The 13,923-nt window shown below is 37.3% G+C and overlaps 2 protein-coding genes across 7 annotated transcripts in view; both read right to left on the bottom strand.

Annotated features, from left to right (window-relative positions):
* Positions 1-8,637, bottom strand: part of LOC137071954 (uncharacterized) — a 30,128-nt gene extending 21,491 nt beyond the window's left edge. Inside the window, exon 1 of the mRNA XM_067440172.1 lies at positions 8,403-8,637. The gene's annotated coding sequence lies outside the window, so the exon portion shown is untranslated. The remainder of the gene's footprint in view (positions 1-8,402) is intronic.
* Positions 8,638-9,863: 1,226 nt separating this feature from the next.
* cacna1ba (calcium channel, voltage-dependent, N type, alpha 1B subunit, a) overlaps positions 9,864-13,923 on the bottom strand; it is a 139,068-nt gene continuing 135,008 nt past the window's right edge. For all 6 annotated transcript variants that reach the window (XM_067438879.1, XM_067438880.1, XM_067438881.1 and 3 more), the window contains one exon: positions 9,864-12,464. In XM_067438879.1, coding sequence (XP_067294980.1) covers positions 11,934-12,464 — 531 coding nt within the window. In that variant the 3' untranslated portion in view covers positions 9,864-11,933. The remainder of the gene's footprint in view (positions 12,465-13,923) is intronic.

The raw sequence follows: 13,923 nt of genomic DNA, 5'->3' as shown, positions 1-13,923 counted from the left end.
AAAAAACGACAACAACACAAAAAACAAACAAACAAAAAAAAACACCATAAACCATTTGCTATATTTCAATTTTCTTGAATACAATAGTTTTGTGTGAGCAATAGACCAAAATTATGTTAATGAAATATGGTCTGTACAAACATATTCCACAAAAACTCTTAAATTATCTTATTTCACAAAAACAGAGAGAGAGAGAGAGAGAGAGAGAGAGAGAGAGAGAGAGAGAGAGAGAGAGAGAGAGAGAGAGAGAGAGAGAGAGAAATTAACTATTAACTGTTAATTAACTGTTAAATATTGTATTTTTACATTCATGCCAATAAAGCAATCTTGAATTGAATTGAATTGAATTGAATAGAATTGAATTGAATTGAATAAAGAGAGAAAAATCACTTTTCACATTTCAAAAAGAGAAAAGGGATAGTGAATCATGACAGAACTATCTCTTTAAACAGTCTGACAATTTTGTGTCATTTGAGTCCTTTCTCCAAAAAGAACTCAATACATAAAACACTGATGGCTATAACAAAAAGGCAAGTACTACTGGATGATACTCAAATAAAGAAAATAATGTCCATTCATATATGGTTCACCGTGCCCAGTGGTGACAGCTCTGGCTGTAGGTTAGTCTGGGCACATTCTGTGATGAAGGACAGGGTTTCAGCTCTCTATAAGATGTGGTACAGTTACAGTAGTAAGGTACACATTCCAGCTCCTAATGAATACAGGGCGCTGAACACACAGGATGCATACAGGCTGATAGAAGTTTATCAAAGAGACTCCTGGCCACTTGCCCAACATCAACCCCAAACCCCTTTTGGATTGGTATCTTTTGGATTCAGTTCAACAATGCATCGACCCTGACAATGAATAAAAGTGAAAAGGATAGGAAGTGAAGAACTGACGGGCTTTTCATAAATGTCTCACAGTACAGGACAGTGTACAGTATGCTACACATATATCATCATCTGGCCTAATTTACAAGAACAACATTTCTATGGATGTTTTCTAGCAGATTACTTTAAGATATAGTAGGCTATTGTAGATTAATTTAAAAAATGGCTAAACTTCACAGAATGATGTTTAGAATAAGCAATACATTATAAATATTTATAGTCTATTGCCTGGTCTCACAGACAAGGCTTAAAGGGTTAGTTCACCCAAAAAATGAAATTGATGTCATTAATGACTCACACCCGTAAGACCACCGCTCATCTTCAGAACACAGTTTAAGGCATTTTATATTTAGTCCGAGAGTGTATGCAAGTGTATGCACACTATACTGTCCATGACCAAAAAGGGAATAAAAACATCATCAAAGTAGTCCATATGTGGCATCAGGTTAATTAGATTCTCTTGAAGCATCGAAAATACATTTTGGTCCAAAAATAGCAAAACCTACCACTTTATTCAGCATATCTTCTCTTCCGCATTTGTTTTCAAACCTCAAATAAAGATTTGAACGGTCATGAATCAGCGGAGTGATTCATGAGTCGGATCGCCAATGTCCGAATCATGAATCAAAACGCTGATTCATGACCGTTTGAATCTTTATTTAGCCCCACAGTTATTCTTATTGTATAGAATATGCACAATATATTTATGCCACAATGCATGTTGAGACCCATGGGGAAGTTTTGATTGGTAGAACCCAGCATGGTGTACTGAACTGGTGTACCAAGTTTGGTGAACTTAACAATTTGAGTGCAGTGAACGTGAGCACCAAGTTAAGTGGACTTAAATATAAAAGTTTTGGGAGACTCCATTACTCAATTGAATTGAGGGAACGAGTTAACTGAAATGAATTGAGTTAAATCAACTTATTAGGGTTTTCAGTGTAGCTGCCAAGTGAACGCACAGAGAAGCATTATAACATCATTTTCAACACACTCAAATAATGTATCTAATATGTTAAAACCACGCTGCGTACGCATGACAACATATGTTTTCACATTGTTTTACCTCATCAAAATAAGTTAAGAAATGTTACACTTTTTTTTATAAGTTATATAATATGTAACTCATTTTTTAATGTCAGTTTAACATAATCTAAGTTAAAATAACTTAAACTTACAAGTCGACTGTACTTAAACATTTCAGGCTGAGACTTTTTTTTTTTACAGTGTAGTCTGCGGCATAATAAAAGCTCAGCGAAATCCAGGTAATATTCAAGCTATGCCTTTGTTTTGAATAAACGACCTCTAGCAGTGAAAAATTACACATTGTGGCTTAAACTGAAGCCTCAGTTATGTCTGGACTCAATATCTTGACAATATTGATAATCCTAGGTAATACTTTTTAGATATGGTATGTCATAATGCTTTTTATAGCTCTTTTTATAAAGTGCCAAGATTAAGCTTTTAGTTAATATGCTCCAGGATTAGGTTTAGGTTGTCGTTAATGTTGTATGTGGAAAGATTTTACACAACTTCTTATAAATTCTGTAAGAGATTATTTTGCTGCCAAATGTAATGTCTCTGATATCTGTCACATAATGGGACATTTTTAAGTAAATAAATACATAAATAGCTTACAGCATCTTTTAAACCACTGTTGCCCCTACAGCCTTTCTAGACATACATCTCTCATTCTTGCTGTTCTCAAAACAAAAGCCAATAACTTTCCAACTGCCAGACAAGCCATGACAAAACAACTGGAATTGTTAGAAAAGCTGCAAATGTCATTCCTTTAAGGTGAGAGTATTTGCTTTCCATCAACTATTGCACTGGCATCGCAAAAAGTTTCACGACAAGATCTTTATTTGACACAAAGCAGGTTATAGATCAGCTCAGAGAAATGGATTGTCCAGAATACAAATTTAACTAAACTGATGATGATTTTTCACAAAAACATACTGAAATCATCTCAAACTGTGATATACACAGACTAAAAATGTGTTACATCACATGAAACAGGCTTCACTTAACTTGACAGGTCTGATAGACATAGCTGTCTCAATGGATCTATGTAATAGAGCAATCTTGAAGCAGCATGGGAGACAGGACTTCAAGGTTTCCCTGAAGGAAAGACAGTGCCAAGAAAACCCAAAGAGCGTCATTATCCACTCTGACTTTCCTTACAGAGTTAACAGGCCTGTTCCTGTCCACCAGCCACAAATCAACCGCACACTGAAATTCTGCCAAATGTTGCTTTAAGGGTGAATTTCTCACTAATCAAATCAGTGTTTTGAGAGCCGAATGACTGGCGTCACAAACGTCCAGGGGCGCCCACAGTATTCCGATCCATGGTAAGTGAGGGGAAAAAAGAAGAGGGACCCACACAAGTTTGGCGTTTATATTAGGGACGTTGGCAACCAATCGCAACACCCAACCATAACATGTTAAATGATCTTAGTGAAACGTAACATCATCACTATATACTGACCTGTGAGCCATCAAAGGATCACCTCTATGGCTACGGAAGTCAGCATGAAATTAAATGTCAGTCACCCTATTCATTTTCTGTCATAGATTTTATTGTGAACAATTCATTAGGTTTCTTTTTAATTTTGAATCAAAATGTCATATCATCCAGTAAAAATGGGAGACTTCTCTCTGGTGACAGGATTTCTCCAATGATTTAGTCCGTAAAACTAAATTAGTGGATTGTTGCAGTATTTATTATAAATTATGCATCATCACAATGATCTAATATGAATATACAACACAATAGGGAAGAAAAGTCAATCGCAAAAGTATACTTCCGTTTCATGCTGACTTTAGAGAATGAAACCTTACAATTAAATGTTCGCTCTCCTACCCAGTGGTTCTTAACAAGGGGTATGGGGGCTTCAGGATGACTTCAAATTATTTTGAATAAGACAAAATAAGCTAAAAGAACAAACAATCAAGAGGGGTTAGGCTTTATTTAAAGGTGTTTAAATAAAGTATGTGTAATATTAAGTAACCTCATGTGCTTACCATTGGGTTTGGGGTTAGTTGCATGTAATTATGCACAATTTATAGTTATTACCATATCCATATATTACTATAAATATTACTACACGCACGCACGCACGCACGCACGCACGCACGCACGCACGCACGCACACACGCACACACGCACACACGCACACACGCACACACGCACACACACACACACACACACACACACACACACACACAACTATTATAGAAACTGCATGTAACAATGACACTGTTAAATAAAGTGTTACCAAAAGATGTTCAACAATTTTTTTTCTCTCTTTCAAGAACTAAGGTTCCTACCATCTTAAAAAAGGATATACGAGTTAGACTAATGATAAAAGCGTAACTCCCTGTAAAAGTTATGGGGGGGGGGGGGGGGTTGCTATTTTCTATACATTTTATGAATAGGTCAGGTACTGTACATTTTTCTAGTTATGCCAAGCTCTAAAATGTTTTATTTGGTAGAATTGAAATCATTATCCTTAATCCTTATTCACTTAATAACAAAACAAAAACAAAAAGTCATGGGGACTTCAATAGTATTGTGGGCAATTGGGGGCCTTCCAATCAAAAAGATTGAAAAGAACTGTCTAGAACTCTACAGGAATTTCAAAATGTCTCTCAGCAGAAAAGTTCTTGCTCGCCCTAAAAAAGGTGTCCATTGAGACACTATATTCTAGGGCTGTGTGATATTGAAGAAAAATGCGATATGCAATATCTTGTTAAATAATCTATTTAAATTATATTTTAAAAATATTATTTAAAGCTGCAGTCCGTAACTTTTTGCACTCTAGTGGTTAATAAACAGAACTGCATGCGTCTTGCGGAAGAACATTGCAGCCGGAGCTACTTCTCTCTGTTTATGTCTATGGCGGATCACGCAGGTACTGTGCTCCTCCGCAGCGGTACCTACCAGTCTGGCCTGAAATAGTCCCAATATAAACACTTATTATAAGTGTACCATAATGATTCAGGGTAAGACAAAAACACGGTTTGGAAAATGGTTTGATGTTGTACATTCTCATTATATAATTTTTGTAAATATTGAACACACAAAAAAGTTACGCACAGCAGCTTTAAAAACTGAGAATTTAACCATTTGTGTTTCACATTCTTTCTGGGAAAAGAAAGCATCGCTATTACTTCTGAAAGTGACCAGCAGTGACGGTCACGGTGTGTGTGTCTCAGACAGCGCAAGACTGCAAGTTATTGTTTTTTGCAAATTATTGTGTTTAATAATTTAAAAAAAATAACTTTTTAATATCAAGCAATTCCCAAAAGTAACAGTCGTGTGCACAGTCTATTCTCTGCTATATGCGTTGACCTAAAACGGACACTTTTCACAATGTTGAAGTAGCCTATTAAAATCATTCAGATATTGCGTGTCGTTGCGATATGCATATTGCGATATGTACATTTGCAATAGTTCGATAATTTCGATATATTGCAAAGCCCTATATTCCTTCCAAAACAAACCACGAGCTCTGAAAATGTAAAATAATGATACAGTACTGGCTTCTGTAAATCATAAGACATCATGATTTCCACTTCAATTTCACTAGTATTTACCTTCCAAATGACAAGACAAGCACTACACTACCCAGAATCCTGTAGAATTGGAGAAGTCACCGTTTCCATTGGAAATTGCAAAGGTCACTGCTCACTCCCACATACTGAATGACTTTGCAATCCCATATTTCCACCACAAGAGAGGCTCTTTATTTAAGATTTGTTAATGCCTCTGAAGGAAATTAATAGAAACAAAATACTTCCTGTATATTAATGATTTTAGAAGCTACAGAATATTTATAGCTAAATACTAGTGTGGATAATGTAACCAGCTGTGGGTAAGAGCATAATGTCATGTTAATGTAGATATTTCACATTCAGCATGGTCAAATTCTGTAAGGCAATATCTTAAAATCATATTGTTTGGTGTTGAAAGAAAGAAAGAAAGAAAGAAAGAAAGAAAGAAAGAAAGAAAGAAAGAAAGAAAGAAAGAAAGAAAGAAAGAAAGAAAGAAAGAAAGAAAGAAAGAAAGAAAACCATTATGGAGAACAGCTCAGAGTGCTACAAATCTGAGCCTCTAATTCCATATAATGGGACATTTTCTTAGCATTTACAGTGATAAAATCCAGAAATCTCTCTCATAGATTTAAAACATGGCTAAGTGAAATCATGTGCACATTTTACCAAGGCACAGATTCAGCTCTCTACTTCTTGGCTACTGATGGGATGTGATAAGAGTAACACTGTCCAGATTAGGTCTAGTCTCTATGGCTGCAGTCCAGACAGCCTGCCTGCAATGTCCTTACAGTACAGTAATGCCACGGCCTCCAGACAAATAACCAGTAAGGTTTAGGAGGCTTGTTTCACCCTGGCTGCTCACCAAAGGCATGGTTATCAATCAGGGACAACATTAATTATGTATGTTACTATGGCTCCCTGCCTGAAGCCACCTCACAGAGACAGACACACCAGAGCTTTGATTTACAGTCAAAATGAAAAGAAAGAAAGCACTGTGTTCAGAACAAACAGACCATAGCCTTGCATTTGACAGCCAATCCGTCTATTAACACAGTGACATCATGCTCACAGCTGATGTTCTCACTGTAATGATGGAATAGGAACATGGTTGGCGAATACTGGCGAAAAGTTATTAGAATACAGTATAGTGTTTGAGTTAAAAACATGTTTAGAACAACATTAGAACCTTTTTCCTTAATCCGTAGTTCTTTCATTTTAATCATTCAAAATTTGGGGTCAGATAGATTTAAAAAAAAGAAGAAATTTATACTTTTATTCAACAAGGATGCATTAAATTGATCTAAAGTGACAATAAAGGCATTTACAATGTGACATACAAATAAATGCTGTTCTTGATTTGAAATAATTATCACACTTTCCACAAAAATATTGAGCAGCATAACTGTTTTCAACTGAAGGCTGGAGTAATGGCTGCTGAAAATTCAGCTTTGCCATTTCAGGAATGAATAACATTTTAAAATATATTAAAATAGATCACAGTAATTTTAAATTGTAATAACTTTTCACAATGTTACTATTTCTAACTGTATTTCTGATTAATTAAATGCGGTCTTAGTGAGCATAAGAGACTTAAACATTAAACATCTTATCGACCCATAACTTTTCAGATTAAGTTTAATTTAACATCTGAATTTATTCACCTCTGGTTGAAGTTCAACATATTGCACAAATGGAAAATATTATTTTTATATTTTCATTGTTTGAGATCAAACAGTAATTGACCACATATATATTCTGGAGACTGTACTATTATTAGACACAGGTTTTTAAAATAGATCTGTACATTCTGAAAGTTAGACATGATCAAAGTGGAACGCAACCAAATAAAAATGTGTTCCAAATTTGAACATGCCCCAAAAACTACAGACCTGATCATTCTCAGTAATCAATAAACTCTTCAATTATGTCAACAACAAAAAAAAGCATCTCCTGTATCTGCAAGATTCTAATCTATGTCTGTTTTTGAAAATGTTGCCAGTGTTAAAGGAAATAGAGCTGTGACTAAGAGGCCTAGTGACTGAAAATCAACAAATGCATTATATAAATGAACATAGACTCATGAATGTCATAGTTTATTGAATGTTGTAAAACATGTAATTGCACTGATCACATAATGTGTTCTGCAGACCCGCTGTAATAATCCCCAGATTATCTGCAATGTTCTCCACCCATTGAGAAGACAGGTGGCTGAAATAGGGCCCATGAGAAATAGTTGTAACATAAGCTCAATTAGAAAAACCAAATCAGATTCCTTTCACATATGGACGTTTTCAAGCACAAATTGTGACATGGTGGTATAAGACTGTGGAACAGATTTCTGGGAAAAATGTAAAGAACTTGAATGTGGTTATATGGCTTTTCACAAAGAAATATGTTTAACAGCTGTTGACAGGACAATGCCATGAGCGTTTCCAACAACAGAGTGTAGAAACTGCAAATATATTATATGAATTTAAAAAAAAATACTCTAGTGATTCATGTTTTTTTTATATTTTAATACCAAGTGATTTGGTTTCATCAAGAAAAAAAAGTACCATCATTTAAGTGTTACTACATCGCCCCCACGGGATAACGTGGATAGTACTACACGACACAACTGCACTGCAGAATGCACTTCTTAAAATGATCAGAAAAATCCCTAAACCATGCATTTTGATTCTGTCTTAGAGAATGTTTTGCCTTATGAACGAATTTCATATGTAATCGATCAAACAGAAATCGTATAGCCTACACCTGTACGTTAATTTTAGGTTGTCAACTAGTAATTAAAAAGTAAAGTGTGTCAGTTATTAAGCTGAATGCCCCTTAATATAATTTTAAACTATATTAAAACAGCGTCAACTAATTATGTAATATGCAACTGAATGCTGAATGTTTTGTTTACACTACACGCAAACGACGGCAGGTGAAGTGTTTCCGTTCTGTTCTTACCTGAGTCCGGAGCACCAGATCCTGTTTCAGAGAAGTCTGCATGGAAAGCTTTAACCAGTGAAAAAAATGATAAAATGAACCACATCTTTGGAAACCAGTCTTCTTCCAATGCTGGCAACAGTTAATTCTCAAATAGAAGTAAGATGTTGAAAATGCTGAGGGGAAATAAAAATAATTAAAATAAATTGTAGACTAAAAGCTCATGCTGTTGGAAACTTTACATGAGTACTATGCGTGATATCTGTCATCAGTCTACTACAAGAAGTCTTGCTCTGCAAGTGCACTCTTCCCAATCATCCTATTAAACTCCGCCCACATTACACGAACCAGTCAATCAGATCCCAGAAAACCTCCAGACAGGTGGAACGCCGATTCACCTTGGCTTGCCACTCCTGTACTTTCATGCTTTGATCCAACAGTAACATCATCAATCAAAAGCAAAATGCTGCTACAGACATCATAAATATTCCCCTTTTAAGACGTTGATATGTGTAGTGAAAACGTAACATGCAGATGTCCAGAATAATTGAAATGTCTAATAAATCTCAACTCTGTATCATTTGAGGGTTTTTTTTTCGATTCTTTTTATTCTTTTTTATTCAAGGACTTAGATTCATAAAAAACGTTATAGTAGAAACAACTGCAGATTTCAAAGTCTGGCCATGGAACAGAAATCAGGCAACAAATTATTCAACAGCAGAATTCAAATAAAGGATGTCCCAGCTCATATGCATGGACGGAGCTGTCAACATAGTTCAATACTGTTTCCTTATTTATAAATGTTTCAACAATTCATTTTTTTATTCCAACAAATCCCCTAATTCATATCAAAGGTAATTTAAAAAAAATCTAACCAAAAATGAATACATTGTATCAAAAAGTACGAAGATAAACCATGGGTATTTCAACATGCACATACATTTTAAGACCATGCAAACATTAATCTTTCTGGAAACAGCCATTTTTAAGCTTGGTTGATGTACAGGGGAAAAGAGCATTTCATATTTTGGCAATCAATAATAAAAGGTTAGGTAGATGGATATGATGTTTTTCCAAATCAGAGTGAAGCTGAAGAAATGGGTTTTTCGATTAAAGCACAGTCTTGATCCACTATGGCAACATGCCGAAGGACATCAATGGATGTGCTGGGAGTGCAAAGATTTGTTCCATAATTTCACAAGAACAATGCAACAACTCATAACAATATCAGTAAAATGTCAGCACATCCTTTAACCTCAGGCTCACAGAGTATGTAGAAAAATAGCAGTTGTTCAGACTGTGGATTTGAAACAACATTTTTCTTTTTTCCCCTGACAAACTGGACATCTCTGATGCATGCACATAGAGAAACTTGCATTTTTTTAGTTTATATATATATATATATATATATATATATATATATATATATATATATATATATATATATATATATATATAATCTTTTTTTTCTTCTTTTTTTTTTACTGATTTCTGCTTTTTAATCATTGTGCCTTTATGCATTCTAAAATATAAATTTTCATAAATTTTTGATGTTTTTCTTATTTAAAAAAAGAAGATTTGGTCACTATCATGCTAAAGCCTGAATCTGGATTTCCCAGCAGGTAAAGCTACAAAATGAATATAGTATATTTTTTCAAAGTGTCATCTCGTTGCATAGCCCTACATAAAGAAAATCTATGTTTAAAAAAAATGAAAAAGGAAAGAACATTCACTGTCAGCAAAAGCCCTGACACATCAGTGGCCAAGAGTCACCTGATTAGCCAAACAATTCTCCAAGCATCTAATGTACTCATGTATGTAAATGCAGAACACTTGAAACGATCCTGGATCATACAGTGTCCCAATACAGAGTTTTATTTTCTGTTCTTTTAGACGGCCACGCCCTCGGCATTCAGGTGGCTAAATATTCCTCTCATGTTACCAGCGTGATAAAAGGAGTCGGCCATATTTCTATACAGCAAGCAGCTGGGGAACGGCGGCAGAATGAAAGCTGTGAGTGTGTGTATGTGTGTCTGGGGGTGCTTGGAGGAGTGCCATGAGGGGGAAAGTTTAACCTTAACACAGATCAGTCTACTGTACCGGTGCCAGGACCCCGACTCGACGCAACACAACACGCGCTCACATCGGGAAATCTGCTACATGAGCAAGGCTCACTCCTTTGTGACAGTTCATTGGTTCTCAGTCCTTGCATTTAACCCTAAAAGACCAAACAGAGAAGGCAAACAGCAATGCAGTCTGGGCATCTTCATCAGGACAGGAAATATACACCGTAAATATTGGTTTCGTAACCATGGTTGATCAAGAATTGAAGACTTTTTTTAACATGCAATTTTATAACTGTGGTTATAAAGTCCCCGTCAGGACAAATACACAACTACTGCAGTTTTTTAATAGTTACTCCATACTAATATATGCTTTTGGTAATGGAATGTTCAATATTCCATTTAGTACTAAAATTGTACAAAAAAGGAGACAAGAATGTAAAAAAACAAACAATCATACTGTAATTTCCATTCAAAAACCTAATGTGAATTCAAAGTTACCGTGTCTTTGCTTCTGAATTAAGGCCTGCGATCGTAACACCTTGTAGTTCCTTTTAACCCTAAGAGCTTGTTCAGTTCACTCTATCAAGTGTAGATGCGTTAAAAAAGCTGAGGTTGCATCACTACTACAATATATTCAAAAGGTTAGGCACTTTGTAAATAACATCTGGAGCAGTCAAGAAGAAGAATCGATAGACCTGACAGTATGGTGAAGCCGTAAGCGATTTAAGTAAAACCGTTCGTCTTTACAATACAAAAAGCACATAATGTATTGATAAAATATGTACAACAATTTGATATAAAACAAAGTACATTATGGTTGTCAAAGGTTTCACACACAGTGATATGTGCGAGGAATGGTCATCAGCAGCATGACGAACAATCTGCTTTTCGCAACGGTGTGAAATAATGTGTAATTCTCTTAGATGGCGATAGGGAGCACTGCTACTGTGCGTTTTGGAAAGAAGAAGAAAACATTGCTTGCATTTCCAGCAACTTCTGTAAAGGTTTAGCTCCATCAAAGCTACACCTATAATGCCAAGGTAACATTTTCATGGGGATATTTGCATTTAGAGTGCGTCTCAGAGGCTTGCTTTGAAGGAAACTGGCTAGAGGCCCATTGCGGTCTACATTTGTAGCAGTGGGTCACTCTTTTCCCAGGTTACACAAGCACGTTTTGGCATCTGAAAGGCAAAGATTAAGAGAAAGAGAATGTGTTTTCACATCAACTGTCAATCTCATGTGTTTGTAAAGAGACCACGCCCATTGACTATTTAGCCTGACCGCGATACATCAAAGTCGGGTGGGATGGCGCCTTTTTAAATCACATCTTGCTGCTTTGTACATGTATGTTTTATCCCCTGGATATCGAAAAACAAATGCATGTATTACTGCACTTAACACCACCCGCAAAATAAGAGATGATAAAACTCATCATGATTTGAAAACAAAAACATCATTTGTATGTGTTGTGTAAATAAAAGCCATGCTAGCACCAGTCGTCCACCTCTGCCTCTTGGTAGTACTGCCGTGCCCGTCCTCTGCTGGTTCCGGGGCCTGCGGTGAAGTGGTATCCGTTGGGAACCCCGCGGAACTGCGGTGGGGGAGGCGGGGGAATCGTCACAATCGGCATCCCTACAGTCTGGGCAGAGCGGCCCGTCTGAGGGCTCGGATCCTCTTGGAAGACAGCGTAGGCTTCGGGCTGGAGGCCGGCAGGGTGGTCCGGGGGGCCCAAGAAGGGTTCTGAGTTAATGCGACTGACGGGGGCCGGCGAGCTGGAGATGGAGCCGCTGTATAATAGGGCGTTGTGCTCGGACAGACCGCGGCTCAGCCTGCCGGGACTCGGGGGAAGCAAGGTGGCCTGTGTGCCCAGAAAGTGCACAGGGGAGGAGTTGGCAGTCCTGTAGGCCACGGAGGGACGAGGAGTAAGGGGGGTCTGGGGCAGCTGTCTGCGCCCACGGCTTGGAGTGCTCGCCCCTGAGGTCAACAACACCGGGCTCCCCTTAGCCCACCCACTGCCCTAGATGAAAATTAAACAGGCAAATCAAAACAATAAAATGATGAGGGGGAAATGCCCAAAAGGTTAGACAGGGACCAGGAGCCAAAAAAAGAAGGAGGGAAGGAAGGAAGGACAAGTAATATGTTGGACAAGACAGCAGAACAAGATGGAAGAAGAATAGGACAAAAATGAGAGCAAAAAGAAAGGAGAGAGTAAAGATGACAGTGAAGACAAAGAAAGAAAAGACGGACAAATGTACAGATAAATGGTGTGGAAGAAGAGTAGAAAGAGAAGTGAAAGCCTATCAGTGGTTGCACTACAGCCGAAGAGAAGAGAAACTTTGTTTATATCACAAAATGTAAAACACTTTATACGAGGAAAAAAAACACCTATAATATCTCATTATCTTCATGGTTTGAGTAGGAACGGCTAGTGTTTCACAGCAGCTCTTTAAACACACTGTGTGATTGGAGCCCTGAGAGCAGCCTGTGCAGAGGAGTCTAATTGTATTACAGCCTCTTTCTCCACTTTAACATCTAAGATACGTAACGGCTAAACTGACTTTACAAGGCTGACATTTCTATAGTGAAACTGTAATATTTAATATGATTAAAAATTAACTTCAGACAAATTAGTTGAAAGGCATGATGAAGGTTTCCAATAATTAATAATACATAAAATACGCTATATTATATAATATAATTATTTACGATCAACTGTAATTAATGACGACAAAAAAAGTTTGCTATTACCACAGTTTGAGAGAATCCTGAACCAGAAACTCATGTAACACTGAGAAAATATCTAGTTAAAGACTGGATCTTTTTCTTTCTGGATATTATTTTATAGTTAGTGGACATTTGCTCTAGTTCTTTGCAAAATGTTATGTCACCTAAGCCCCTTTCACACTGCACGTCGGACCCGCAATATTCCCGGAACATTGCCGGGTCGACTTCTGTGTGAAAGCAACCACGTCCCGGGATTGATTACCGAATTTGACCCGGGTCGGGGACCTAGTAATATTGCGGGATTCGACCCGGGATGAGCGCTGTGTGAACAAAAGCCAAAACTAATGCCGCAACGTGTAGCCTACGTAGTTATCGTGCGACTCCTAGAGCTTGTTTTTTCAATAATAAAACCCTGCAGTGCCAGAAGAGCTAGTCGGTGTTTTAAACGCAGAGAGTGTTCGTATACAAAAGAAACTAAAATTAAACAAGCAGAAATGTGTGCAAATTGGACACAAGTCGAGACCACGGAGCTCCTTACTATCCGCGCTGAAGCTGAGATCGCTCGCCATTATACGTCACATCTGGATGTCACGTGTCAACTCGACCCGGGACCGTTTAGTGTTGTGCGTGAAAGCGCACATATTACGGTATTTCGCTGGCAGTGTGAATGGACCAAATCTAGCGGCCCGGGAACAAATGCCGGGTCGCATTATCCGTGTATTTGCTGGAATCGCAGTGTGAAAGGTGCTCTT

The sequence above is a fragment of the Pseudorasbora parva genome, chromosome 3, assembly GCF_024679245.1.
Source record: "Pseudorasbora parva isolate DD20220531a chromosome 3, ASM2467924v1, whole genome shotgun sequence".
NCBI classification, from domain to species: domain Eukaryota; kingdom Metazoa; phylum Chordata; class Actinopteri; order Cypriniformes; family Gobionidae; genus Pseudorasbora; species Pseudorasbora parva.
The sequence above is the reverse complement of the archived record's forward strand: the minus strand, read 5'-3'. Positions and strand labels throughout refer to the sequence as shown.